Source organism: Simochromis diagramma, unplaced genomic scaffold (assembly GCF_900408965.1).
Source record: "Simochromis diagramma unplaced genomic scaffold, fSimDia1.1 OVJJ01000596.1, whole genome shotgun sequence".
Lineage (NCBI taxonomy): Eukaryota > Metazoa > Chordata > Actinopteri > Cichliformes > Cichlidae > Simochromis > Simochromis diagramma.
The window spans coordinates 11,015,776-11,043,049 of NW_024387245.1; the positions used below are offsets into that span (position 1 = coordinate 11,015,776).

Below are 27,274 nucleotides of genomic sequence, written 5' to 3' on the forward strand. Positions count from 1 at the left end.
CGCCCAGCAGTATATAAACTCTGTCATGCTAGCTAGTACGCAGTACCAGTTATTCTAAGCGACTGTAAAAAGTCAGCACAACGAAAACAAATTACAACTAAACTTGGTTTATATCTGACACAGATAGACAGCAGGTCATAACTTCTTACCTGACGTTCAGTTCCTCTGCCACTATGACCGGCGGCCGCCTCGGGTCTCTCCTCCTCTTGCCTCCCCTTTCCCTTATCCACCTGCTGGCCTCCACCACTTGCTGATGTTGCTAAATCTGTGGAAGCTATGCCATAGCTACCGCCAAACAATTCAGTTATTTTTACACATTTGGCAGCGTCTGCCTGAAGGGCTTGTTTCTTTTTGGCCCTAATTTTTTCTGCACCTCCTTTCCTTTTTTTGTTCTCCATTTTCTTTAGTTCGTCTATAAGATTGCTAAACAAGGGGGAGGGTGCATTCGACCTCCTCGGCTGTAACTGGTCCAGCCCAGAGTCGATCATGACCAATTGGCCAATCCAACACCTTTCATTATTTATACCCTTCCAAAAAAAAAATAAAAAAAAATCGATCGGCCCATAAAAACAAAAAATCGCCAGCGGCCCACCGGGCAAATGCCCGGTATGCCCGATGGCCAGTCCAGCTATGAATGAACCCCCTGTGCAAGGTAAAGCTTTATATACACTTCAGTTCAGTTAACATTTATGAGACTAAAATATTTAAGTATAATTTCCTGAAGAAAAAAAATAGATAGATAGATAGATAGATACCCTCTGACGTAGACCAGATTTATTTTCAGTTCATTTTTCTGTTTAATTGTTGTTGTTTTCTGTTTTTTAATCTAAAATATTATTCCATAAAATACTGAAAATAAAAAAGTGTCAATTAAATACATTGTCTCTCTTAAATAATCCCCTTACAATAAACTACAATGGTTAACAGATTTATTAGACTATACCACCCAGAGTAAAGTTTACGTGAGAGTTGCCCTAATATTAACAGTATTGCTAATCACTAAAATCATATTTTATGTTTCTGTAATGGTTAATACAGAAGTATGCACTAGATCTCTATTTAAATATTAATATTTCTATTTTATTGCTAAAATATTTTGATTGTCACCCGTGAATTTTCTAATTTTAAGATTATAAATTGAAGTTGTATACTTCATGAACAGAAAACTTTGTTTTTTAGTGGTTGAAAGTTCACAACATTATGATAAAAAATCATGTTTTTGACAGTGTTCTAATAAATTCAAATTCAAATTCAAATTCAAATTCAAATTTTATTTGTCACGTACACAGTCATACACAGTACGATATGTAGTGAAATGCTTGGACAACTGCTCGTGACCTAAAGAAAACAAAAAAGGAAAAGGCTATGAATAAGATAGGAAATAAATATGAAAAATTAAAAAGGGTAAATTTAACTAGGAAGGAATAAAATATAAATTAAGGTTAAAAATGAAATAACTGTACAACACAAATTAGAATGAAGGGTAAATTTAACTGGGAGAATAAGATAAAATATATAAATTAAAGTTGAAAATAAAATAACTGTACAACAAAATACGCAATATAGAACTATATAAGAATGTATGAAGAAATATAAATAAATATATACACAATAACAGCAGCGTGATTTAAGTAATGAAGTGAAAACAATGTCCAGAATGTCCAGTGTGTGTAAGAACTGTATGTGTGGGTCAGTACTGTGTGGTGGTGTGATTGAGAGACCGTATCGCCTGCGGGAAGAAGCTCCTCCTCAGTCTCTCTGTGTTGGTCTTCAGGGAGCGGAATCGCTTTCCTGACCTCAACAGAGAGAACAGTCCGTTGTTGGGATGGCTGAGGTCCTTCACGATCTTCCTGGCCTTGGTCCAGCACCGCCTGCTGTAGATTGAGTGCAGGTCAGGGAGCTCGGAGCGGATGGTGCGCTCAGCTGACCGCACAACCCTCTGTAGAGCTCGTCTTTCCTAAATTTCCTAAGTGCTGCAAATATGTTTTATAACTAAGTTCAGTGTGTGAAAATTGGTGTGGTCATCCTTGTGTTTTGGGAGTATAGCTTCACTGTGTTTTTGAGGCTGTTATGAGGCCTATTGTAGTGCAGATGGAACTGAAAGAAGATTCACAAACACAATTTATTTTTTTCATCTGAAAAGATACACTTGATTATGCTGTCTCACCTACTACTACTACTACTACTACTACAACTACAACATCAGTGCGGTCTTCTCCATGCAGCTTACAATGAACTTTTTTTTATTTCAACCTATAACAATTATCATTGAACTAAAACGAAATTTTAGAATGTTGTCGCCACCTGGTGGACAGAGGGAGCGTCGCACGAAGTCACTGAATGCCATTCTTGCCATTATGTCTTGATTGCTAAAGCACAGAATGTGTTCATTTTCCAGTGAAAATTGACTCATTTTGTTATATTAACTTAGATGTAATTTTCATAGATCTGATTAAACTTAGATTAAAAAAAATGCTGTAAACCAAACCACCTAACATCTATCTAAATCTGGCAAGAAACGTATAAGCACAAGTTTAAAGGTGGTATTTTTCATGTAACCATTCACATTATAGTTACAATAAATTAAACCAAGTAGAAAATAGAGATTAAAGACTGGAAAATGAAATGTCATTTAGGGGAAGAAGTAATCAGAAAATACACAACTATCACATTAACTAATACAGAAACAGAAATAATGTTTGGGGTAATTTAGGAATGATGTGATCGCATTCTTTGTGTGCACTATTGCATCTGTATTGTTTGCAATACAATACGTGATGTAAGTAAGCGTCACACCTGAGCAGACTTCCTGAAATGCTCTTATTACAATTGACTAACTTTTCAAATATACAATTCACAAGTAAGATCATTTTCTATTACATCTGAAAACCTTTATAACCAGTTAAATTTTAAGTGAAACCACCCAGATAAACGTGACATGGGAATACTCTAAGAAAATACAATCAGGGAAAAACTGCAGGTCATAGTGTGGCATCTTTTACTTGTTCAAACGCATACACATGAACTTCTTTTAGCAATGCAGCCAAATACTGTGGAAAATACGAGTTCAGATACCATATAGGCCTCATATACAGTCCTTTGTTCTAAGTTTTTCTCTCTAGTGCCTCCGGGCCCAGTAAACACAGCCCCCCCTCTACTGGTGTGTGCTAGCATAAAACAAGCTAAAGAATATAAACAGAAGAAATCGCCGTTTTAAATAAATGTTTCTATGCTTCGAGGAGACATTGTCATAGATCACATTTACTATTTTCCAGTCACATATCAGGGAGAGTCCGTTTTCTCAGATATTGGTAAATGTGAGATTCTACATTAGCACCCTAAAATATCTTTTCCGTTAGCATTTTTAACACGGTTAGCATTAGCTTGGTAATGTAAAGTTAGCTCTAAATAGGCATAGCTGTTTTAATGCGTTTTCCTCTTTCACAGTAATAGTCCCCGTTAATATTTTTAATTTGAAATGAATAAAATATACAGAGAATAAGGTAAATTTATGACATATAGTTATTAAGACAAATCATTGATGTATTGCTAGAATACTATGTTCTTGTTATATTAAAAATAATCTGTTTCGACTTTGTCATTGTTGCGGGCAGCAATGTAATCTTAGTCCAGATCAGTTTAGTTTATTTTGTAAATAAGAAGAACATGTAATAAAGTGTTTTTCCAAATGCTGAAAGAAAAATATCATGTAAATAATGTGTTGCATAAGACGCAACGTCCTCACAACTATTTTGAAAATAGGAAGTGGTGTTTTGTGTCGTTTTGTGTCGCTTGACTTTCTTTTTTTTAACCAGCTCTCAGCTCCGTGAACGTTCACTACCGAGTGGAGCGCAGCAGAGAGCAGTCAGCCCGTCGTGTCTCTACCCGAGGCCGGATGGTAAAATCCAACCTCCAGCGGATCCTAAACAGTCATTGCTTTGCTCGCGAGAAAGAAGGAAAAACGCAGCCTCTTACTACCATGGCGAATTTGAGTAGCGGTATTTGTGACATGATTGGGAAGTAAGTACCATCACCTCGCCTAAGCTAACGGCTAATCGCGATGTGGGGGGAGGGGTGGCTAAGCTAGCGGCCCACCAGAAAAGCGGAAGTAAATAGCATTTAAGTAAAACGCAGTATCATCAAATACCCTTTAGGTCACACTTTTGTCTGTTGTGTTTTTAATATTCTTTTAAAAACTCTCATATTGAAAGTATGTAGGCTTGTTGTGTGACCCCGAGAAGCAGTTTAACCAGCATTAGTAAACGTTAGCCGCAGACGTCGTTGAACTTGAGTTGCGTCACTGCAGTTAGCAAGTAGGCAGCATTTAACAGTTAATCGCTTTGTCAAAGAAAGTAAAAAGAAAATACGCAATTTAATACATCATGTTGTGAAATACGTGACGACAACGTAAACTGATATTCTTCTTGAATGAAGCAGGTCTTTATACGGCAGCTGTCGTGTGACATTGTTAATGCTTAAAACTCGCCTCATATCGGGCTGTGCGCGTTGAAACAGGGAAACAACGCTAGTCCCGCTGTTCCCGTAAACATTTGGTGGCCCCAGATAAATAAAGGACGGAAGCGAGAGGTATGATACCACTAGACTGATTTTAAAAAGGTGAACACGTTTTGCTGACTTTGCCATCGTGAGCTGACTCGGTAAATTATTACGCAACTGCCATTTTACTGAAGGTGACGTGAGAAGATTACTGTACACAATGATGGACGTACCATTATAAATGCGCACACGTATAACACTGTAACCGAAGAGGACGCTCAATACTAAAGACTTTTTGGGGTGGTTTTTATCATTTGGTGTCAAATTTCTAAATAACAGACAAAAAATAGGATAGAAGTTCTATTAAGTAGTCATTAGAGTATTAATTTATGTCACAGCTACTGTACGTACTACTGAAATATCTCTGAAATATTTAAAATTCTTATTAAGTCGTTCCTTTTTGTCTAATCACTATCTCAATTTGAGATTGTTCTTTTACTTTTTTTTAAAGTAAAATAAAGAGTCAGAATTTCCTTAGTTTTTCTTCAATTCCTGCTCTTTAATTGTGTGGATGTGATGCTGCTTTTGTATTCACATTAAGCAGAGTAGAGCGTGAATAAAGCAGTGCTTTATCTAACATCAGATTTAAGTTTAGCCACAAGGTCAGGAGGTCAGCCCTCTGCTCCTCTAGTCTTACATGTTGAAGTGTCCTTGGGCAAGATCCCGAACACCAGTTTCCCATGGTGCCTGTATTGCAGTGTGAGTTAGACAAAGATGCTTGTTATAGGAAAGCCCTTACTGTGTTCAAAGTCAGTAGAAAAGTGCTATTTAATTGGGGGGAACAAATAATAAGGAGCAGATGATTTAATCAATATTGTGAAAAGTAATCAGGCTCAGCTTACTATGTGATCACTAAGTTATTGTATTGATAGGCAGTCATGTTACACCATCATCTATAACAAAAGGCCTACTTTGATCAATGCTTTGTTCTCAAAGAAGTTTGACCTGTCAGTGTACCACACCACAAGATGGTGTTAATCTATGAGTTTGCATCACAGCACGTAAAGGTTTAGTTTGTGGATTTGGCCGTTTGACTGTATTAAGCTGTTAATTTAAACTAAGTGAATTAACTACATTCAAACTGGAGCTTGAGAGTACAAATCCACGTTTGCACTTTTAAAAGCAAACGCTTGTGGCTGTTTGCCTCCCACCTCATCCTTCTGCTTTGGTGCGCTGGCTCCTTTAGATGCTTTGTAAACATAGTGCCATTGTTGTGGGAACTGAAACTGTAAATTATTTAAAAGACCAGACCTGCTGGTGTTTGTTTGTAGCCTTTGCTAGTTTAGTTTGTCAAAACCTTTTTGGTAAGCATAATTTCTAATCTTGTGTTTGTTTTTCAGATAATTAAACTTCACAATATTTTAAAAAATAAAAAAAAATCAGCATATCAGTGTGATCAAACACTGTAAGAACAAGAACTTCCTTTGAGATGAGTGTGCCCAGTGCAACAGTGGTTTGGGTTATCTGTAGCCTAGGGTGTTAAGGTGTAGACACAGCAGCTGCTTCACAGTTCAAACAAAACAGTTGCACGTGACCCATCGGGGTTTTGTTGGCTCCGCTGTGTGCCATAAACATCCTCTATAATTCATTGGTAGGAATAAGAGCCTGCAGGTAGTTTTCAGTAGCGCACAATGTGAAATGCTTCACAAAATCCTCAAAAAAAAATAAAAATTACAGGAAATGAATTTCTGCTCCTCTTCTTTGAACACACAGGCCGAGTATGTATTTTTCTGCAGTCCTGTGACATGTATGTGCCTGTACTTGCACGAAAGATGCCTCACAAAGTAAGGGTGCAGTTTGTGTGACTACATTTTCTTTGTCTGCTCTGCCTGCAGCCTTTCCCTGCACTGTAGTAGTACCCGCGGCCCGGGGCCTCTGTGGTGCTCCTGATGCCCCTCTCCCACCCCTGAAGATCCCAGGTGGGCGAGGGAATGGCACACGGGATCACACTCCTTCAGCTCGACTGCTCTACTCAGTAAGTTGGAAGAAATGCCACTTTGTGCAGTGTTTTCAGGGGTTAATATAATAATGTGATGTCACAGACTGCTGTTTTCACGCGTGGTGTTTCTAAATTCCAGGATCGAAAGTTGACTGTAACGGAGGAACCGCCAGGGAACGGTCGCCCTGGGATACTCCACTTCCAAAGTCGTCCTACCGTTACCAAGACAATACAGTGGGATGCTGTCCTAAGCAGCAGTGCACTCTACGTGGAGATACCTCTGGACCCTCTTCCTGATGGCAGCAAGGAGAGGTGAGGCCTGATTAGCAGCAATATGCAGAAAATGCCTGCAGATCTCCAGGTTGGCAGATGTGAGGTGCCTCATGAGCAGTCACAAGCAATTAAAGTTAGAATAATTGGTGTGTGCATTTTATGATTATGATTGGACCCTAGCGCCTTTGCACGCTTTAAACTTTAATCTGTTGTAAAATCACATTTTCGCTGACCATGAAACATAGCAGGCGAAACCAAAAGCACAGCGTATACAGAAATCAGGAAAACGCATCTAATCCTCTGAGGATAAGCTCCAGATTCAGTGAGAAAGTCAATTGTGGTTGAGCGTGCTTCTTGCAGGCTTGTTTTCCATTTTCTAAGCTAAGCTGCCCTATTTTCTCCCTGCAGTTTCGCAGCTCTCTTGGAGTATGCTGAAGAACATCTGAAAGTCGTTAGCGTGTTTGTCTGCTTTTACAAGAACAGAGATGATCGTGGTATGTGCCAACAGCTTTTTTTTTCTTTTTCTTTTTTTCCTTCACCTATTTGACTCTGTGTCCACCCTGTAAGACAATGTTAATTTGGACTTATGTAGTTTCAATCATTTTAATGTGTCCACCTTCTCATTCCAGCTAAACTGGTGCGTACCTTCAGTTTCCTGGGCTTTGAGATTGTGAAACCGGGCCATGCCCTCGTCCCACCTCGACCCGACGTTTTCTTCATGGCCTACAACTTTGACAGGGACTCCTCAGACGAGGAGTAGCCCGCCGGACAACCTCCCCTGCTTACGTCTTTTGTTTTCCTTACTATTGTATGGTTTCCCCCATTCAGCCGCAGCTTACTCACATACTGTCTGTGTTAAACCCTGGGGTGTAGCTCTGTATGCAAGTACTCACCTCCCCATGCTTTTTGTGTTTAAGGGAATAAATTGTAAGCTGTGTGTCTTCTGTTTTCAGCATCTATCCTTTGAGGGGGTTTTTTTGTTTTATGTTTTTTCGTAGTGTTTTCCATTTAGTCGTTTTAAAAGGAGGGATTTTCTTTTTTGACTTAATGCAGTTGTCATGGCTTTTAGGTTAAAGTCTTTATTTCCTTTCACAATTGAGTTGGAGCAGTCTTTTGTTGAATGTACAACAAAAAAGTCATCAGGTTTACACTCGGGTACTCCAGCTTTCTTTTGATTGGCTAAAAAAAATACATTAAACTTCTCCCCATATCTCTATATCCTCCACCCCCCCCCCCCCTCTGAATTGATTAAAAAAAAAAAAACACCTTTCAGCAGGACCAGTTTCATTTTGCAGCACCAATATCCTTCTGGTAATATTGTGGATTTGGAAACTTTTAAGCCACACTCCTGATAATTGGTACTTTAGAGCTGGATAATGAATCCATTTCAAGTAGAAGTGGAGCGAAAAAAGATGAAAGCTACTGCATGTGTCTGATGTAAGTGCTTCAGTTTCAAGTTAAACATCTTGTGGAGCATATTGGTACAAAACGCAAAAAGGAAAGTGAATAATCCAAAGTGCTTTTGCTTCTTTCTGCCATGTATATCTGACAATATTGTGAAAGTTTGTTTTTGAAGGATGTGATGTTTGGATTTTTCTTTTTCTCAGATAAGCATTCCTTTTTAACTATTTTATTTTCATGATAGTATTGAATTTGTTGTTCACCTGCATAGTGGTACCTGTTGTGCTTCTGTGATAATAAAACAACAAAACTGATCATTGGCCTTTGTATTTGTTTATCCAATGCTTTTAAATTCAGCTGTGGTGTCTTGAGTTTTTAGCAGCTGTATTTTGTAGGTAATTTTTATGCCAAATATGATTGTGGGAGATGCTTTAATGTTTCTGTACATTTTAAATATCATATACCTTTGTTTGACCTAGTCATGTTAAAACTAGGCTACATCATAATGCGATTTGTGCTGCTGCACAAATATATATGCAGTGGTGAAGACATTGAGACTGTGAAATACACTTGTACCACCAGGAGGCTCCACGGCACTCGATGTGATTTTTAGCCCCTGTTAGATGGCTCCACAGATCAGCCAGGTTTTCCTTACAATTTGGTAGAACGGCCTTCAAGTAGTTTGCGTTTCATAAGTTGGGTTTCTATTATGTATCCGATTTTAATGTGCCTAAGTTTCCTATGACAATTATTATACTCAATTGTGTATTTCTTCTGTAACCCTGTAATGATGCACTTTCCGTCTGAGTTTTAATCTTAGTCAACAGTAATTTTAAAGTTTAGCAACTGCACGTCTCACACGTGCAGTTGCTAAACCCTTCTGAAGGTTACGTCCTTATCGCCTTTATTTCCGTCACACCTTCATTTCAGTAAGATGGTGTGATGAACTTGGGTTGACTCACACGTGTGTACTCTGTACTGTTACCTTGCAGAGGAACCATTTGCATGTTAATAAGTGTTCACAGTGTGTGGTTTACTAAAATTAGCTTCAAGGCCATGGACTCCCATGGTACACCCACAGGTGATTGCACTGCTCTTGATTAACATTATCATACCTGTAATCTCAGGTTTGTGGTCTGTAATGTATTTTATTGTTGGATATTTCACTTGAATTCTCTTTTATTTGTGTGACTCTACTTGGAGTGCAAAAACAGGACCCTGCAGGCCTACCATTGTTTTTCTGAATGCATTTATAAAAGGTATGGATAAAAAAAATCTTATCATTTATGACCCTTAGTCGTGAACGAGACAAACTAATGGAATTTGTAAATGTTTGCATTTAAAAATCCTTTCAGTACTATAGAATAAAATTTCTACAAAGGTGTAATATGTTTTTAATGGTAAATTGTAAAATATATACTGCTAAAAAATTAAAAACGTTTTAGTCAGAGTACAGCATCAAGTCAATTAAACTTGTAGGATATTGATCTGGTCTGCTGGTTCTTAATCAGATTCAGCCGCTTTAGGGTTAATGAAGTTAACAACAGGTGCACTAAAGGGCTAACAATGAGACAACCTCCAAAACAGGAATCATTTTACAGGTGGAAGCTACTCACACTCTTCACCTTTTGTTTTTTTCCCCACATATTTTGCATTTGACTAGGGTCAGTATCACTACTGGTGGCATGAGGTGATATCAGGACCCTACGGATGTTGCACATATAGTCGCACTCCTCCAGGATGGCACAATAACATGTGCAGATTGGCAGAAGGTTTGCTGTCTCCCAGCACAGTCTCAAGATCATGGAGCAGATTCCAGGAATCAGCCAGTTACTCTAGAAGAGCTAGATGGGGCTGTAGAAGGCCCTGAACCCATCAGCAGTACTGCTATCTGCCCCTTTATCCAAGGAACAACAGGACAAGCAAACCCAGAGCCCCATAAAATGACGTCCAGCACACAACTGGTGTGAAACAGACTTCACGATGTCCTCTAGTGGGCCCTGTGCTCACTGCCCGGCACCGCGGAGTCTGATTGGGATTTGTCATGGAATACCAGAATTGGCAGTTCCATCACTGGTGCCATGTGCTTTTCACTGATGAGTGCAGGTTCACCCTGAGCACATGTGATAAGTGTGAACGTGTCTGCAGAAGCTGTGGAAAACGTTATGCCGCCTGTAACATCGTTCAGCATGACCAGTTTGGTGGTGGGTCAGTGATGGTCTGTGGGGGCCTATCCATGGAGGGACAAACAGACCTCTACAGGTTAGGCAATGGCACCCTGACTGTCCCTAGGCATCAGGATGATATCCTTGGACCCACTGCCAGTGCAGTGTGTCCTGGGTTCCTCCTGATGCACGACAATGATCGCTCTCATGTGGTGAGATTATGCAGGCAGTTCCCAGAGGATAAAAGAACAGATACCACTGACTGGCCCCCACACTCACCTGACCTAAACCCAACAGAACACATCTGGGAGGTTATGTTTTGGTCCACCTGACGCGCCAGGCTGCACCTCTAGACTGTCCAGGAGCTCAGTGATGCCCTGGCTCAAATCTGGACCAAACCATCACTTAAAGGCAAACTTAAAGATTTAGTGCTAAAAATTTGTAGACACAAAGCTTAAATCATCTCTTTTTCCTGTTTCTTGTTAACAGTAGAAAATTGTGATAAAGTGTTGATTTAAGTTACATAATTCCTTTTCAATATGGCAAAGAGAAGACTGCCTTTTCAGATTTTATTCTGGAAAAAAGAAAAAAAATAACCAGGTGACATAGTACCTCATCCAGCTGACAATCAATCCCAATTTACAGATTATTGCCCATAAACTGACAAGCACAATTTTGATGAAGACCCATTAAGTGATCACACCCAACATTTCTAAAATCAGAAATGACTAAACTACATTTTGACCCCTGAAATGTGGCAAAAATGGCTCAAATGGGAGTAGGTGCTAATATTCAGATGGCCAGTCTTCCTAAGGGTAGCTTGCATTAATTGGAATTGTATCAAGTATGAAATGCTGTAGTGAAATTTCAAGTCTTATCTGTATTAGAGCTTTTGAACTCTAGTATAATCTTCAATTTGACAGGAAACCAGTAATTTCCTCTATTGGTGCCCTACATTGTTAAATAATTAAATACATTCGGTTGTCAAGACATCTATAGAGAGTCATGGGATTTACACTCACTTGCCACTTTATTATGTACTGAAATGGACTCCCTTTGGCTTCAGAACTGCTTTAATTCTCTGTGGCAAAGATCTCCCATTCCTCCACATCCCAAAGGTGCTCATATGCATTGAGATCTTATGACTGTAGAGGAAATTTCACTGTAATGTTTAAGAAACTATGATCCTGCTGAGAGCGACCATCAGACAGTGGGTACACTGTGGTCATAAAGGGATGGGCACGGCCAGTAAGAGTACTCGGAAATGCTGTGGTGTTTAAACGAGGCTCAGCTTTTGCGTTTACACACCACTCTGCATTTAATCATTAGTTATTAATCTCTGGCTCTCTTCCACAGTGTGTCTGTTGTCCAGTCCTCCTCTCCTCAGCCCCAACAGGCACGCCAGACAGCCGCCCCTCCCTGAGCCTGGTTCTGCTGGAGCTTTCTTCCTGTTAAAAGGGAGTTTTTCTTTCCCGCTGTCACAAAGTGCTTGTTCAAAGGAGTTCATCTGATTCTTGGAGTTTTCTCTGTATTATTGTAGAGATTCTGCCTTATAATAGAAAGCACCTTGAAACGACGGTTGTTGTGATTTGGTGTTATAAAAACAAAACTGAACTGAATCGAGCTGATACTAAGGGGCCCAAAGCTGAGAAAATATCCCCAAATTCATTACATCATCACCACCAGCCTGAACTGTTTACACAAAAGCAGAATAGATCCATACTTTTATTTAGTTACTGAAAATTTCTGACCCTACCGTCTGTCGCAGCAGAGATAGAAAATCATCAGACCTGCAACATTTTTCCAATTTTGGTGAGCATGTGTGAACTGTACCCTCAGTTTCCTGTTCTTACCTGACAGGAACGGCACCTGCTGTGACTTTTCTGCTGCTGTAGCTCATCTGCTTCAAGGTTTGACATGCATTCAGAGATTAGGGGTGGGGGGGAAAAAAAATCGATACTGTGTAGTATCGTGATATTTTGTTTGCTAATAATGTATCGATACAGGGACAGCAGAAATCGATATTTTGTTACAAAAAAGGTTTTTGTGGACTGGAACTTCAGAGCATGTTGATCCTTTTTCTGAGCAAGAATCCTGACATTCCTTCACTGTCCAAATGTGTTTAACTTTTTTTTGGCAGCAATAAACATGACAGTTTACTTATTTTAATTTAAGACATGTTTTATTTTAATTAAGTTTAAAACTTTTTTTATTTAATGTAAAATTATATTTTGTTTTAATTTACTTTCAAATTCTTCAGTTGCTGAAGGGGCTGCATAGTTTTCAGAAATTTCATAGTTCAGAATAGCTATAATTGTACCAGATGATTGCATTCAGTTAAGTTGGACTAGACTGTAATGCAAATCGTTCAGTTTGTCAACAATAAAACTGACTGAAATGAGAGAAAGACTGAGTGCAAGACTTTGATATTAGATAAAATGAATATTGATAAAGTTTACCTTTATGTACAGAATCTGAATATCGCAAAATATTTTAAAAAATTGCAATAATATCGTATCGTGGGATGTGTGGTGATTCCCACCTCTATCAGAGATGCTGGTCTCCTTACCTTGGTTGTAATGACTAATTATTTGAGTTACTGTTGAGCCTTCAGCTCAAAGCAATCTGGCCATTTTCCTCTGACCTCAACAAGGAGACTGAGTGGATATTTGTGTTACCTGCAAAACAGTCAGATGGATTTACTGACTGTTTTATTTTGAATATATAAATCTAACTATAATAACAAAATACATTATAAGCAGTAAAAAGCAGAGCTTGAAGAAGAATAGGATGAAGTTTACACTGTGTTTATCCTACCTTGTTAATACAAAAAAAAAAAAAAAAAATACTATTACAAAGCATTGCTTTCTTGAATCCAAATATTTAATAGGTACATATCAAGTAATATCATGACATGTATAAAATTTCAGATCACAATATGAAGCAATAAAACTCCTCAGACTGGCGTTTGCTGCAAATGTTTGAAGTCGCCAACATAAAAAAAATGACTAATGATTAAAACAGAAGCAACTAAAATGGCTGAGTTAAAAAAAAAAAAAAAAAAGTGTGCAGACACAGATAATAGTAAGCATTCTAGGAAAATCAAATGTGACTTCTTAAACTTTTTTTCTCTTCAATAGAGTGCAATAAAAAAACGAAACAAAAAAAACCCCAAAAAACAACACAGCACTGAAGCCAAGCGTCCACAAGACGTCTAAAAGTTGTTAGTACTGTAGGTTCACGGAGGGCAGGAGACAGTGGAGTGAGAGGAGGAGGAAGCAAAGGTCACGGCAGAGAAAGAAAGGAGGGGTATCAGCTTGCCAGTCAATGCAAGAAGAAATAAATCTGAACAATATTAAGCAACAGTGGAAGTAATGCACATCACAGTTAGCTTTAAAGACCATAGTAGCATCTGTACTTGCATGTTAATAAAAAAGAGAAAAAAATAAACAAAACAAAAAAACCCAACAAAAAAAGAAAATCCTGAATGATTGAGCAGAAACAAGGACATCACCACAAACAAACAGCCTGCCAATGAAGGGGGGGTTCAAGGGGGAGGGGAGGGGGGTCAGACAAGAAGACAGCGTTCACCTCTGATCTGAATGTCAGCAGAGTTTAAAAAAAAGAAAGAAAAAAGCTGAGGCTGCCCTCGTCTCAGCTTTACGCAAAACACGTCTGTGCCTCGAAGGCTTTTGCACCTTAAGGGCTACATTTTTCCCACAAAGCCGACTCGGATGCACGAACCGAACGTCAGCGCTCCAGGTGACCTCTGTCCGAGACTGCGCCGCTGCTGCTCTCCGTGAGGCGTTTGTTAAAGCTGCTATCAGACCTGCCAACCCTGGACATTTTAAAGTACCATATCAGCACTGGAAAGAGGTGCGAATCTGCCTCCCGCGCTCACAATTAAAGCAACACCTTTTTAAAGTATGATACTGTCAGAGGGCACAGAGGCTTCTGAATTCAATGTCAACAAAATATCTGATGAAAGGCAACAGCAGAAAAAAATAACACAAGGTAAGTGAACATGGGGGTGAGGATGTGCTGTGTTTGGGTCCAACAGGTGATGACAGGACTGTTACCACGTGTTACTATGCAGCCAAACATACAAATAAAGAACAAGAAGTTCAATAACATCTGGGGATTAATGTGATTTATGGTCAAACATTGAAAGAAAGAAAAAAACCCAAACAACTTATAAGTAAGAATATTTTTGAGTGTCAGTAGTATCCTGGACTAGGTATTGTTATAGTGTCTCAAACTCAAAGAAGCTAATGATTTATGCAGTGCACTCCAAGTGCTTTTAGTAGTCTAGTTTAACATCAGGGATGGGTCGCTAAATATATAAAAAAAAAAAAAATCTTTTTTTTTTTTTAATTTAAAAAAAGCATTTTAAAAAAGTAGTTTTCCAAAATAGAGGAGAATAACATCATGCTGGACACCTCCAGAGCTCTCCACCGACCATTAACTAACAGGTAGAACAGCAGCAGATGAACAATAAAGACCAGCCAGCTTTATGTGAAGGCCTTCTTGAGTGCAGGGACACCAGTCACTGAAACAGAAGTGCATCTAAAAACTCTTTAGTCTTTTATTCCTGTTACATCAAAGCATTCGTTGAAAAACACCAGAACATATGGACCTGACATACCAGGACAGTTTTGTCGATGTCATCTGACTTAATAAGTACAACCGTGAACCAGAACTATATTTATAATCCTCCGTGTGTGACGTTTAACACATTTCTGACACTGTTGGACTTTTTGGTGCTTCTGAAGAAGTTTCAACAGTGCGTTTGTTCTTTCTCATGTTCAGGCACAAATCACCAGCAGAGGTTACTTTTTAAAAGCAGACTCCTGCAATCCTTGCCCATAATCGGCCCTGTGGCCTTGTGTCTTTATTAAAGCAAATGGCTTTTCTGACTCCACGTAAAACGTAAAGAGGGGACTCACTGGTGCGTCTCATCAGTATGTAAAATTTGCAGCTTTGTTGGAACCATAAATTTTCCAGCACTCTAAACAAACTGGATGCAGTTGCCAATTTGTGTTCCTTGCCAATACAAGGAAAGTTACCCCTGGTGAGACATCTGCTATTCCCGTTAGCTCAAGGCAAAGCAATGGCATTATTCCAAGTGACACGAGGAGCAGGATGTTAGCACTTGCTCCTGATTAACCTACAAAACAAGCCTGCTCCACATGTCGGTAATAAAGTGCTTCATGGGAATAAGACATAGTGTGCTTCATTTCATTATAAATGCACATTAACAACAGATCAACTCTGTGGGCACCCTCTCAGTCAAACGACCTACTCACCTCCGCCGCCGACTAGCACCGGCCACTTTTTATTAGCCAGCTCAGAAACGGCTCCGATTGGCTCAGTGCTTTGGTGTAAAGCTGCATGCATGGTACACAAAATGCAAACAGGGTGGCAGGAAACTAAACTCTTAACTGCTGAGCTTGTGATGTTGCCGGGGGAGAATTTGCACTCTGACGGCATAACGCAATTAATTGAACCGGTGGACAACACGGTGGAAAGGGAAAAACTGTTGAGATGGCTAGTGTGAGCGTGAGTTTGGGGACTCTTTTTTTTTTTTTGTGCATTGGTTTTCGTGTGCGTTCGTGTGGCAGGAAGTTTTAAAAAAATGTCCTCGGTTGATTTTTCAGGCTGGTGATGCTGATGGAGACAGTCCAAGTTCAACAGATGAGGTCAGTCCCTACTGAGGTTGTTTGTGTATGAATGATTGTATACATAAATGGCTGTATATGCAATATACATTAGCCCGTGGGTAAGTACATTATGAGTGTGCAATGCATTTTAAAGTGGAGCTCTAGGTACTTGACAGTATACGAGGGTGCACAGAATGGGTGCTTATGTGCGTGTATCCTACTTATAAATGTGATTTCGACCTCATCGGCCCTTGCTGTAGCCGGGAAAGAACTGGTCGAGCAGCATCTGAAGCGTCTTGTTTTGGGTCATAACGTAGTCCTTGCCCAAGTCGTGGCGGCAGGCGGGGCAGGTGTACACCTTTGCCCGAAACGACCGTTGGAGACAGGTCTGTGAAGAGAAGGGTGAACGTTACTGTAATACATGAAGACTGTGTGTTTGTTCTCCCCCTACACAATCAGGAGCTGACTAAGCAAACTTAGTACACATGTACACCTGAGCCCCTGAAGGTTCTCATCCTCATCATATATTCTGATGTGATCATGTTGCCAAGCAACCACAGAGCAACAGGCTTAAATAAACTGTTTTTTAAAATTATGCACCTATAACACTGCATCAAACATTTTTATTTCTCAACAATAAAATCTAATTTATAGTCGAAAGGCTTCAATTATGCGTGACATATTATGCTGTCAAGTTGCCTGGCAACCACCTAACAACAGGCTAAAACTAACTTTTTTTTTTTTGCTTTCACGCACCCTAAAACACCATATAATGGGCATCACAAACAAAAAACTGAAACAAATGTGAAAAAAAACAAACATTTTTAACAAAAATAATAAAGTAAAAAACTAGATTCTTGAAAAATATTAAAAGTAATATGTGATTTTGTGAATGTGGACAAAAAACTAAAATATACAATATAAAATATAGGTAACATTTTCTTATTTTAAGTATTTGTTTAATACTTGAAGTCCGATGAAGCTTTGATCAACATGTTTATACCTGTACTGACGTACTTGCTAAAATCATTCCCTCTGGCATAATACTTAAAAAGATTAAAACACTGAGACTTAAACAAACTAAACATTTCAAACAATAAAAAGCTAAACTGAAACAAGCACACCTAATGTGGAAACCTAGTGAAACAAAAAGTCAAAATGAAATAATAATCAACAAACAATATGTCCACAAGCATGTCCACATAATAGTTAGGAAAAAACATCCTATACCTTGCAAACATTGTGTGAGCAGACAGTGGTGATGGGCTGGAAGGCCAACTCCTGGCAGCACACACACATGAAGATCTGCTCCATCTTGCGAAGGAAATTCTTCAAAAAGAAACGTCAAAGGAATGAAGGTGGGAAAGAAACAAACACACTAAAGTTGTAGCAATTTTGAATTATGGCGATGTCGCTGCCTTTTTAACCTGCTTTACTTTTAAAGCAACAGCAACAGACAGGCTGTAAATCTCAGTCAGCAAATCTTCTTACATCGAGAAGATTTATTATTTAGAGCACATGGAGCGAGTTGCTGTGAGATACTTAACATTTTTTATAAACATAAACCAGAGATGTGTATTGTGGTATACTAAATTTTATACCGGTCCCTCTTTAAGGTGCTCCATGGCTTCATCCCAGAGTTTCTTGTTGGCTGTGTCCTCTTGGATCAACTGCTGCTGCTGCTCTGACAGCTGGAAGGTTTCCTCTATCTTCACCCGTTTAGAAGGAGGCTCTTCCACCGGTTTTGACTCTGCTGAGAAAACAAATTAAGACTTCAGAAACAGAAGGATCTATCCTCGGAGATTAAAAACAAATTTTTATATTTATATATATATATATATATATATATATATAAACATTTTTTAACAGTGGTGTATGGCTAGGTAAAAAAAATATCCTAGTGGAGTTTGTGCTTTTAAATATTCATTTCCCATCTTCAAAACAGTTTCAGTGATCACACTGGTCTCACCTGTCCTCGTCTCACAATACCTTGTCTGACCTGCTTTGAGCTTCTAAAAGCACCCACCACTATCTCTTGTTGTCTTCTGCACTCCATTACTTTGTGGAGACTCCTCTTCCACATTGGCCACTGGATGCTCGTCCTCCTCCTCCTTGTCATCGTTCTCCTCTTTCTCCTTAATCTTGCGTTGCCTCCGTGGCCGCCCCCTCCCGGGATAGTGCTTACTGCGGCCGCCCCGACCGGGTCGAGCACAAGCCTCCTTCTTTGATTTGTTGGCCATGGCCGCCAAGTAGCCTGGGGGGTACTGCAGACGCACAAGGAGAGACAAAGAAGATTGAACCTAATTTTGAAAAGTAGAAATGAAGTGCGCCAACAAAGGCACACGTGCCTAATTTAAGACACATATCTAACCTGAACAGCAAGGCCCAGTTTCTTGATCCTCTCCACACCTTCAGGGGTCCAAGGCGCTGGCTCCTGATCATCTCGTCTCAGCAGGTACCTCCACACCAAGTAACCACACTTCCCGATCTCTGGCCAGTACTTTACCACCTACGAGCCGCCATCAACCACAGCAAATTTCATTCAAAAAAAAAGTGAACTGAAGTTTTGAAGCAGCTCTGACTTAAGACTGGTGACAAACGGTTTCTAAGACAGAAGAAGATGAAGATTTAGAAGCGCAGTGTTAGTTAGAGAAACACGGCTGTAATAGGATCCCATATAGCTTGAAAGGCAGCTTTTAAAACTTCAATCATTCTGTAAGTTTGTACACAACCTGCACTCTATATCGACACTATTTTATGCAGTGCTGCTTGCAGTAAGCAGATGTATTTCTGGACAAGATTTGGCGATACCTTGTAAATGCCATCGTAGCGGTTTCCTTCTTCGGGAGCATACTTGCTAATGCGGCGACCTTTGGAGCTGCGGACCACTCGTACAGGTTTTCCTGCTCGCCAGTTCCTGGACTCTGCTCCGTCTTTGTCATTCAGAGGTGCATCGCAGTTTAAGGCCAGTGCCCTGAAGGGGTCGGGCAAAACAGAATTATCTTTATTACATGTGAGAATTACAAGAAATGATGGCTTAATGGTTGAGAAATCCTTATTTCAGTACAGAAATAAGGATTTATTTACCAATTAAAAATCGAGACAATGAATGTGAAGGCTATAGTTCATGTTGTTATTTAAATCAAGAGATTAAAGCAAATAAACCTGAAGCGAGGCAGCTTTTCATATTAAGAAGCATGGACATCAGAAACAACCAAGTGCCCCACCTGTTCATGTGAGTCAGCGTCTGGTCAAAAGAGTGCTCTCCGATCCGTTTGTTTCCTGAGAGGTCACGACCCCCGCTGCCCGTGTAGGTGAACTCGTCTCCCCGGTCCTACCACAGATCACAGTGACCATAACATCACGAACAGCAGGCAAACGTGCAAGATTCACAATAAACTAGCACGGGGAGAGAAACATTATAGGACCCACCACTTCATCTTCAAAGCCTCCAGCCAGCACCAGCGAATAGGAGCCATCGTTACTGCGCCCGTGGATGCCGCCGACATGTGGCCTGTGAACCCCTGCCTCGCTCACCTGAGGGGGATACACGGAAGGAGAAACAGAAGTGCAGAGTGAGGCATGATTTTCTTTAAATGTTCAAAATATATCTGATTATCATGCAATGTTAAAAAAACAATAATGCCAGCTAACCTGAACTCTAAACTTCCAAGTGGTACCAACAGGAACACCAGGAATGGGTCCATAGTGGTTTGAAGGAACAATAGTGCATTCTTTAGTACGCCCCACACAGGCCATACCCTGCAATTATATGAAGAAAGAACAAAGATGTGCACAAAAAAATACCAAAATGAGCACAAATGCCTTTATATTGCATTCGTTTAGCACAGCGGTCGTGCAAATATCAAATGTACAGTAGCTTAATCAGCAGTTATATTTTAACAGCGATCAGCATCCCATTTAGGTGGCATATACGGTTCTTGTAAGTCAGAATGCAAGACAGCTTTTGCGAGGAAAAGCGTTTTATTTTAAGGGTTCTAAAATCGTGTTAATAAGAAAAGTCAAGTATAAATGCTGCATGACTCAGGGCGCATAAATGTGCCCAAACACACAAGCCAGGCTGTTTTCAATTAGTCCACCGAGAAAGGGAGCATTCTGGTAAAGAAAGGAGTTATTTTCCACTGGCAGTTCCAGGAAAGTGGCTAAGTCATGCTTAATGGCATTGTTCACATTACACACACCGCGGAGCAGAGCGTCAGAGAGACAGCAAGGCCAGGATGGAAACAGGCCATGAGGAGAATCTGAAGGGATTTTGAGGAAAATATTTAACAGCATGCTTAGAACAGATTCAAATTAAATAAGCAACTAAGTGAGTGGGAGAAGTCTCCCTGTCTCATTTTCTGTTTCAGCAGATACAAGGATGCAGTTGTTGCTTTGCCAAGTAGGAAGTTTAAATGCGACCTTCTAACGCCTTGAAAAAGTGAATGGAGCAAGTTCACACTCATAATAATCAAAACCCTTAATAATCAATGACACATCAATAGGCGATCATCTAGCCTGTGATGAGAAAATGATGTCTGACACTTCATTCACTTTTTTTTTTGACCTCTCATTTACACAATGGTGCCATTTTTTTCTGTTCTGTTTTAGATTAAATTGTGAAGCAAAGCGGTGTGATTTGGAAAATAAACCTATAGCACAGAGCATCACTGCTAACTTTGTCCTTCACTTGAGCCGCAGCTACCAAATGCTGCTCAGAATATATAATTACATATTCTACTCATACATATTTATATATCCACAGCACTTAACAAATTTATTAGACCTTCACATAGTGTAAGGTTTGTGCCACAGCTGCCCTAAATTTAACAGTACTGGTAATTACCAAAAATTTTTTTTTTAATGTTTCTGTAATGGTTAATGCACCAGAATGTGCAAACTTTTTAATCAAAATGCTAGTTTTAGCTGACATATGATAAATTAATATATTTTAGATATTATATATGTAGTTCTGGTTGCATATACAAATTTACTGCATTTAAAAAAAAAAAAAAAAAAAAAGCAAAAATATAGTAAAGCAGATTATTATTTTCTGACTATGAAGCCAAATTTGTGCATATATACCAATGTGCAAGTTAACTATATACAACTCAATTGGCCATATTGTAAAAAAAAAAAAAATTAAAAAAAAAAAAAGGGCAAATTTCAGTCAAATTCATAATTTCATCCTTCACTTTATTTATTGAAGTGTTTTGTGAATCAACACGTTTGACAAAGTGGCATTATAAACCAGGACATTAAGGCATCCAAAAATACTAATAATTGACTAATAACAACTGACTAATAGGCAAATATTAAAAAAAAAGACAAAAACATGAACAAATGTCGCTGATATATGCAGTGCACCAAACTGCAGTGACTCATCAGACCAGCCAAACAACAGCTAGCGTTAGCTCAGAGCGCCGGCAAATCACAGAGTGTGGAGGAGCAGCGGCAAAAAACAAACAGATCGCTGATTAGGATTGACGATTAAACGTTCAACAGTTCGCCATCTGCAAGGTAACCACAGCGTATCTGCACCTGTGCTCAGTCACACCAGAGTAGAAATAAGACCTCCTTGCCACTACTAAAAAGTCAGTGTCTGCTCTGTGATTGGATTGAATTTCTATTCTGTTGGATTGACTAAAATCACTCTCACACAGATCTGCGAAGGTTTACAAGTAATTGTCATTTCTACACAAAGACAGACTGCCAACACACAGTCTGAGAGAGTCTCAGATTGTAAATAATGAATGTGAATTTCTGCTTAATGCACAGTTCTGTGTATGTTGACAGTAACAGACTTGAAATTTTCACCAGTTTATCTCAGTTACTAATCACATTACCACAAACAGATTGCGTGTAATTGCCAATTTAACCCCATTCAAAATTGCCTGACACCATGTTATTGTCGTTTCATTGCTGCTTTGCACCGAAGTTGCTTTGAAGACGGTAGCTGACCGTCCATGAGTGGCAGCAGACCCGGTCCCCATCTTTGAAGAGTGTGACTATTGCATCAGTGACTCACTCCAACTTAGCGGGTTTGGTGTGGAATGTGAGTCTTTTGGTGTACGAGAGGAGTAACCACAGTAGCATAAAAATTAATGCCTTTAGCAGCAGTAACCTTTATTTTCTCAGCTGTAAAGTGTGGAACCACACTGCAGTGTAGTTGTTGCTAATAGTGAAAAAGCTGTGATAAACTTTCAAGTGAAACCAATCATGTCTGTTTAGACCGCTTGGCCATTTACAGTATTATCATCTGCCTGTTTTTGACATGACAATAAATTCTAAATTCAATATTAGAGACAAAATCAGTATTTTGTGACTGAAAAACTGAATTTATAAAGTCACTTTGGGATGGCGGTATAAAGCTTAATAAATGCTTAACTTATAATACATTATCTACTGCTTATTAAAAGGCTACTTTTGGCTGCTCCCTTTTATCCCAAGGGGTCTCCCCCAGCAGATGGATCTGTATGTTTGATTTGGCACAGGTTTTACACCGGATGTTCTTCCCGATGAAATGCTCCCATTTATCCGGGCGTAGGAACAGCACTGTGTAAGCTAGCTTGTGAGCCCCACTGAGGCTATGTGTGTGTCTCAAACCAGGAATTTTTGGTGTGTAAGGTGATTGTGTTAACCACAATACTATGGAGCCACATGTATGAGACGTTCAATAGAGCCTTATAAATGGAGTATGTCTGTTACGTGAAAACTTAATTTGAAACAAGCTGATCAAACATAATGCAACATACACAACAGACAATAACTGACAGCAAACATGTAAAAAGTAAACTGAAGAAATGGCAGCTTGGATAAAGTGAATGAAATACGATGTTTGCTTGCATGGCCTGAGCTTTCTTCTTATAGCAGTTTGTCGTAAGGTCATTAGAGTAAACTGAAACGGTGTGAAGAAAAAACAATTGTGTCTCACTAAAATAAAAATAAAAGCTTCACCTTAAAAACATGAAAACTACTGCACAAAACTACGTAAAACAACATAAAACTATACTGTAAATATATTTAATTTTAGTCTGGAGCGCCGCAGACCTCATGGCCTGTCTGGTGAGACTTTCATGCACATGCTTACAGAAACTCAGAGTGTCTGAAGTGTTTTGCTTTGTTAATTTCTTCTATCTCACTTATGACAAAGATCACAGCTATTATAATAATGAATAAAAAATTAAAGCTAACACCGAAGCTACTAAACTAAAACTAATTTTTTTTCAGACTTCAAAGACTAAACAAACTATCAAACTCACAACAGAAATGAACTGTAAGGAAACAAACATTAAAGTAAAGTAAGTCATGTTAAAACATTATGAACATTTCTATGTAAATATACTGTTTCCATTATAAAATGTACTACACTGGAAGTATAAATGTTCACCGTTAGTTCCTTCAGTGATCTGGTTATTCAGTTTTTGAGATGTGAAACGCCTCTTCTGTCTCTCATAGCCAATATGATGGAGTGAAGCACTTTTTAGTGTTTTGATAATAAAACAGAGAAAAGCCCTTCGAGAAAAAAAAAACCCTGCTTTGTTATTGTTTTATTTGTATTTGTCTACATGGCCTTTGCTTCTTCGGGACAATATGAACTCTTCCCTCCAGCTTTCTATTGAAATTCACTTTCATTCTTACAGAGCAGCTGTCAGTCCACCTTTGCTGTATGTGTGCCTTAGGGTGCCCTTGGGTCTCACCTTTCCCCAGTCTCTTTGACTCTCGGTGGTTGCAGAAGGCATTTTGGCTTTCTTCTTGCTGGCTTTAAGCTTCTCGCCTGCCTTGACAACCTCACTGGTGTCATTCTTACAGGTTGGACAGTACCTGGCAAAATAAGAAGAAAATAAGAATTTCCGTCAGTGCTTCCTAAAATTTTAGGCCAGCCTACAAATGCCTCTACTCTGGCCATTGGCTGGCTTTGTAAAATCAAAAAACTGCAGCAACAATGTTACAACTTAACATATATGGGATTTTTAAGACTGATAGCAACACCAATATTTGGGGATTTTAAAATTGTGATATATCCGCCGATATTTTTGTCTTTCAGACACGCAAAACTTAATTAGATTTTCATAACATTTGTCATTTATATTATTTTATGATATATGCGTGGTTTACACATTCAGGTTCTGCCCAACTCTGCTTTGATCAGCTTCAACAAGTGTTGCCAACATGGAAACTGTGCCCTCTGATGAGGAAAGTATGCATCATCAACACTTACAACATAGTTAAAGAATATCTGTCCCGCCTCTTCTTTACTTATAAAATTATAATTGATCAGCTGCTGCAAATATTAATACCAGTATATCCACAAATAGCTACTATTGGCTGATTATCTGACTTAAAACAAGGTGTTTTTTTTTAATGTACTGTTAGTATTTCTTCCTCCTACAGAAAAAATAAAAACAACATAATTTCTGTTTTCTAATTATGAGAAAATGTCTGGATAATGAGCTGCCAACACTTAATTTCTCAAAGTGTGAGCCCAAGAAGCAGTACTAATGGGTTTCTTTGATTTACAACAGCAGCACTGCTTTGTAATCTAGAGAAGAAAAAAAAATTTCCTTGAACAGTTTTACACTAAAAGAAAAAGCAACAATATTGGGGTGGGTTTTTTTAGGACCTTAATCCCGTAGATTTAGTGGCCCAGCCAATTTAAGATCAAATTAGCCTTTATGCTCCCCGGGATCTAAAATGAGAGAGAGAGCCCTGAATTATATGAACAGAATTTGACAGTCATGTAAAATTAAAAAAAATGTGCTAATAATGAAAAAAAATTCAGATTTTTTTGTTTTGTTTTTTTGTGTTTTTAAACAATGGGTCCAAACACACAAAAAAAGGGGACATTTTCTGTTATTTAACATGTTTCATAACTACAGGACGGTCAATAAGCAATGGTTTCCAGATCTTTTTCCAGTTATAAAATTATTTACATATTTTATTTCTTACAATTTAAGCACAAGAGTCGTACTGACATTTCTTTCATTAACTAAAGCAGCATTTCTTTATCATGTATAAAAACAGATATATTGTTGAAATTGCACTTTTCTTTCTTATATTGTGGTATCTCAGGGATCTGATCTAATCACTGATCTGACCTACAAACATCCAAGTGAACTGTATGTGGCCCATAATGTAAAATGCGTTTGACATCCCTGAGCTACAAGTTTTTTTTAGGTTTAGGAAACATAACATAAGAACAACAGAAAAGCAGGCCGAGCTGTTCTCAAAGCATGCCTTACCCGAGCTCTTTGTAAACCTTAATTATTAAGAATTTCCATGATTTAATCTTTCTTAAGCTTTTTTCTAAATTCCCACACTGACAAAAAATTAAAAATGTTTATTTTCAAAGCCATTAGTATTATCTTCTCTCCACACCAGATACAATCAGTACCTGAACTGTTTTTCCAATAATCTCTGACTTCTTTGCAATACTGTGGGAGAAACAGACAAAACCCAGAACGCAAGATAATGAAGCTTTGCGCCGTTTTAGAAAATGATGCCAAGAAGGCGTGGAGATCTGTTTGGCAGAAAGTCTTTCAAAGATTAGATTAACTCCCACCTGTGAGCGCATGGTTTCATTACTATATATTGATTTTACCCTCAATCACCGCTTAATTACTACACTAATACATTTCAGCCCACATTTAAACAGCACTCATCAGCCTTTTTTCCTGGTTAAATGACTGCGAGGCTCAAAATCTCGCAGCAAAATGTCGAGTGGCGCTCTCTCTCACCAGTCCTCGTCATCTGGGATGGTGGCCAGCGGTGGGTTGAGGCAGTAGATGTGGAACGCCATGTTGCACTCATCACACAGCAGCTGCATGTGAGCGTCCTGCTTCCCCCCGCACACGCAGCAGGAGCAGAAACGGCACTCTGCGTCAGGGTCGGCCTTGCAGTGCTTACACTCCGGACCACTCTTTCCTGCAGCATTCATAAATGCAAACACATGTATGAACAGAATGATAATATCATGGTATTCCTGCACTACATAACGACAAAGGATTGGCAGGCGTAGGTTTTGTAGGAGCACTGCAAGGGGACATGTTAAGCATGAGACACATGATTTTCTGCATTATGGTTATTAGGGCAACTTATTCCCAACTGTTTTTATTTAATATTACAAATGCTAGGTCAATCCACACACAGACATAATTTACTCTTCAGTCTTAAGTTGTCAGACTTCATTTTGTTCAAGTAACCTATCTATAATGTGTATTTGTCACATGTTCAAATCAATAATACATTCATTCATTTTGAATAACAGCTATTAGTGTTTCAGCTTGATATCTGCTAATTTCCCAAACGAGAATTTGTTTTCTGGGACGTTTTTTTTTTTATGCCAACTGTGCTATTGAAGCAGACTGAAAACAAGAAGGATGGGCTGCACTGTTATAAGACGAGTTGGGTATCAATCACACAGTCAGCAACCACCTGGCAACCTCTGGTCGAAAAATATGTATGTATTCCTTGGCTGGCTGGTAAGAGTTTACTAACTGTCGGTGGGTGAAATCGGTCACAAAGAGGCTTCTGCACAGAGGCTGTCTGCAAACACTTGCTAACTGACTACTGTGCGTGAAACCTGAAAACAAATGTGCAACAAACCAGGAACACAGAATGTTCCCTTTCAAGGTAAAAAAATGGCTCATTACCACTGAAACAGAGTTCTAAAAGGCACAACTTTTACTTTGAGCTGTGTTGCACTCTTCAAAGTTTCACTACTGCTTACAGAGTAGTTGGCAAATGTCTGCAGACAAGTTGGCGCGTTCCAGACAAATTACAGGCAACCATGGCAAACTGCTGGCAATCGTGGCAAACTGCTGGCAATCAAAGCGATGGCAAAGATGTTTTCATTGACATACTGTAATCTTCTTTGTGACCGATTTCACCTAACAACCACTTGCAACCAGTTGGGGGATACTCTTCCATGGTGACTGCTAGGCAATCTCTAGACCTGAGGAAACTAGCAACAGCACATCTAAACTCAAAAAACAGTGGCTGACAACTTGGTTGGTTTTCAGGCTTTTTAGCAAAATAACAATAATTTAACATCAGTCTTCCTTTTTTTCCTTCTGACTGACACTAATAACTGTTAGTGATACAGTGGCTCTACAAACATTTTTCATATTGTGAGGAAAAAAAACAAAACATGTTGACTAAGAATAAAGACCCACTATAGAAAATGTTTTTATTTCTTCTTTTTTCTAACTAATTCCTCAGCTTTTTTTAATTTGTTAACTTTGGGAACAAATGTATGCCTTCTGAATACTGGTGCGCAA

General features: G+C 39.0%; 2 protein-coding genes across 5 annotated transcripts in view; one reads left to right on the forward strand and one right to left on the reverse strand.

The window, feature by feature from the left end:
* Positions 1–3,818: 3,818 nt before the first annotated feature.
* Positions 3,819–8,484, forward strand: oaz1b (ornithine decarboxylase antizyme 1b). Its single transcript, XM_040000782.1, is given in 6 exon segments — positions 3,819–4,020; positions 6,393–6,444; positions 6,446–6,532; positions 6,636–6,808; positions 7,178–7,263; positions 7,399–8,484. Coding segments are annotated over 6 exon segments (654 nt in total). The 5' UTR covers positions 3,819–3,895; the 3' UTR covers positions 7,530–8,484.
* Positions 8,485–14,896: 6,412 nt separating this feature from the next.
* Positions 14,897–27,274, reverse strand: part of LOC120714484 (E3 ubiquitin-protein ligase UHRF2-like) — a 39,844-nt gene continuing 27,466 nt past the window's right edge. For 3 of the 4 annotated variants that reach the window (XM_040000727.1, XM_040000729.1, XM_040000731.1), the window contains 11 exons: positions 25,733–25,919; positions 23,696–23,819; positions 19,650–19,757; positions 19,428–19,532; positions 19,223–19,329; positions 18,807–18,969; positions 18,367–18,504; positions 18,022–18,259; positions 17,597–17,748; positions 17,226–17,324; positions 14,897–16,383 (listed from right to left, as the gene is read on the reverse strand). In XM_040000727.1, the coding sequence (XP_039856661.1) occupies positions 16,237–16,383; positions 17,226–17,324; positions 17,597–17,748; positions 18,022–18,259; positions 18,367–18,504; positions 18,807–18,969; positions 19,223–19,329; positions 19,428–19,532; positions 19,650–19,757; positions 23,696–23,819; positions 25,733–25,919 (1,568 nt within the window). In that variant the 3' untranslated portion in view covers positions 14,897–16,236. The remainder of the gene's footprint in view (positions 16,384–17,225; positions 17,325–17,596; positions 17,749–18,021; positions 18,260–18,366; positions 18,505–18,806; positions 18,970–19,222; positions 19,330–19,427; positions 19,533–19,649; positions 19,758–23,695; positions 23,820–25,732; positions 25,920–27,274) is intronic. The other variant, XM_040000728.1, reaches the window with a different exon arrangement.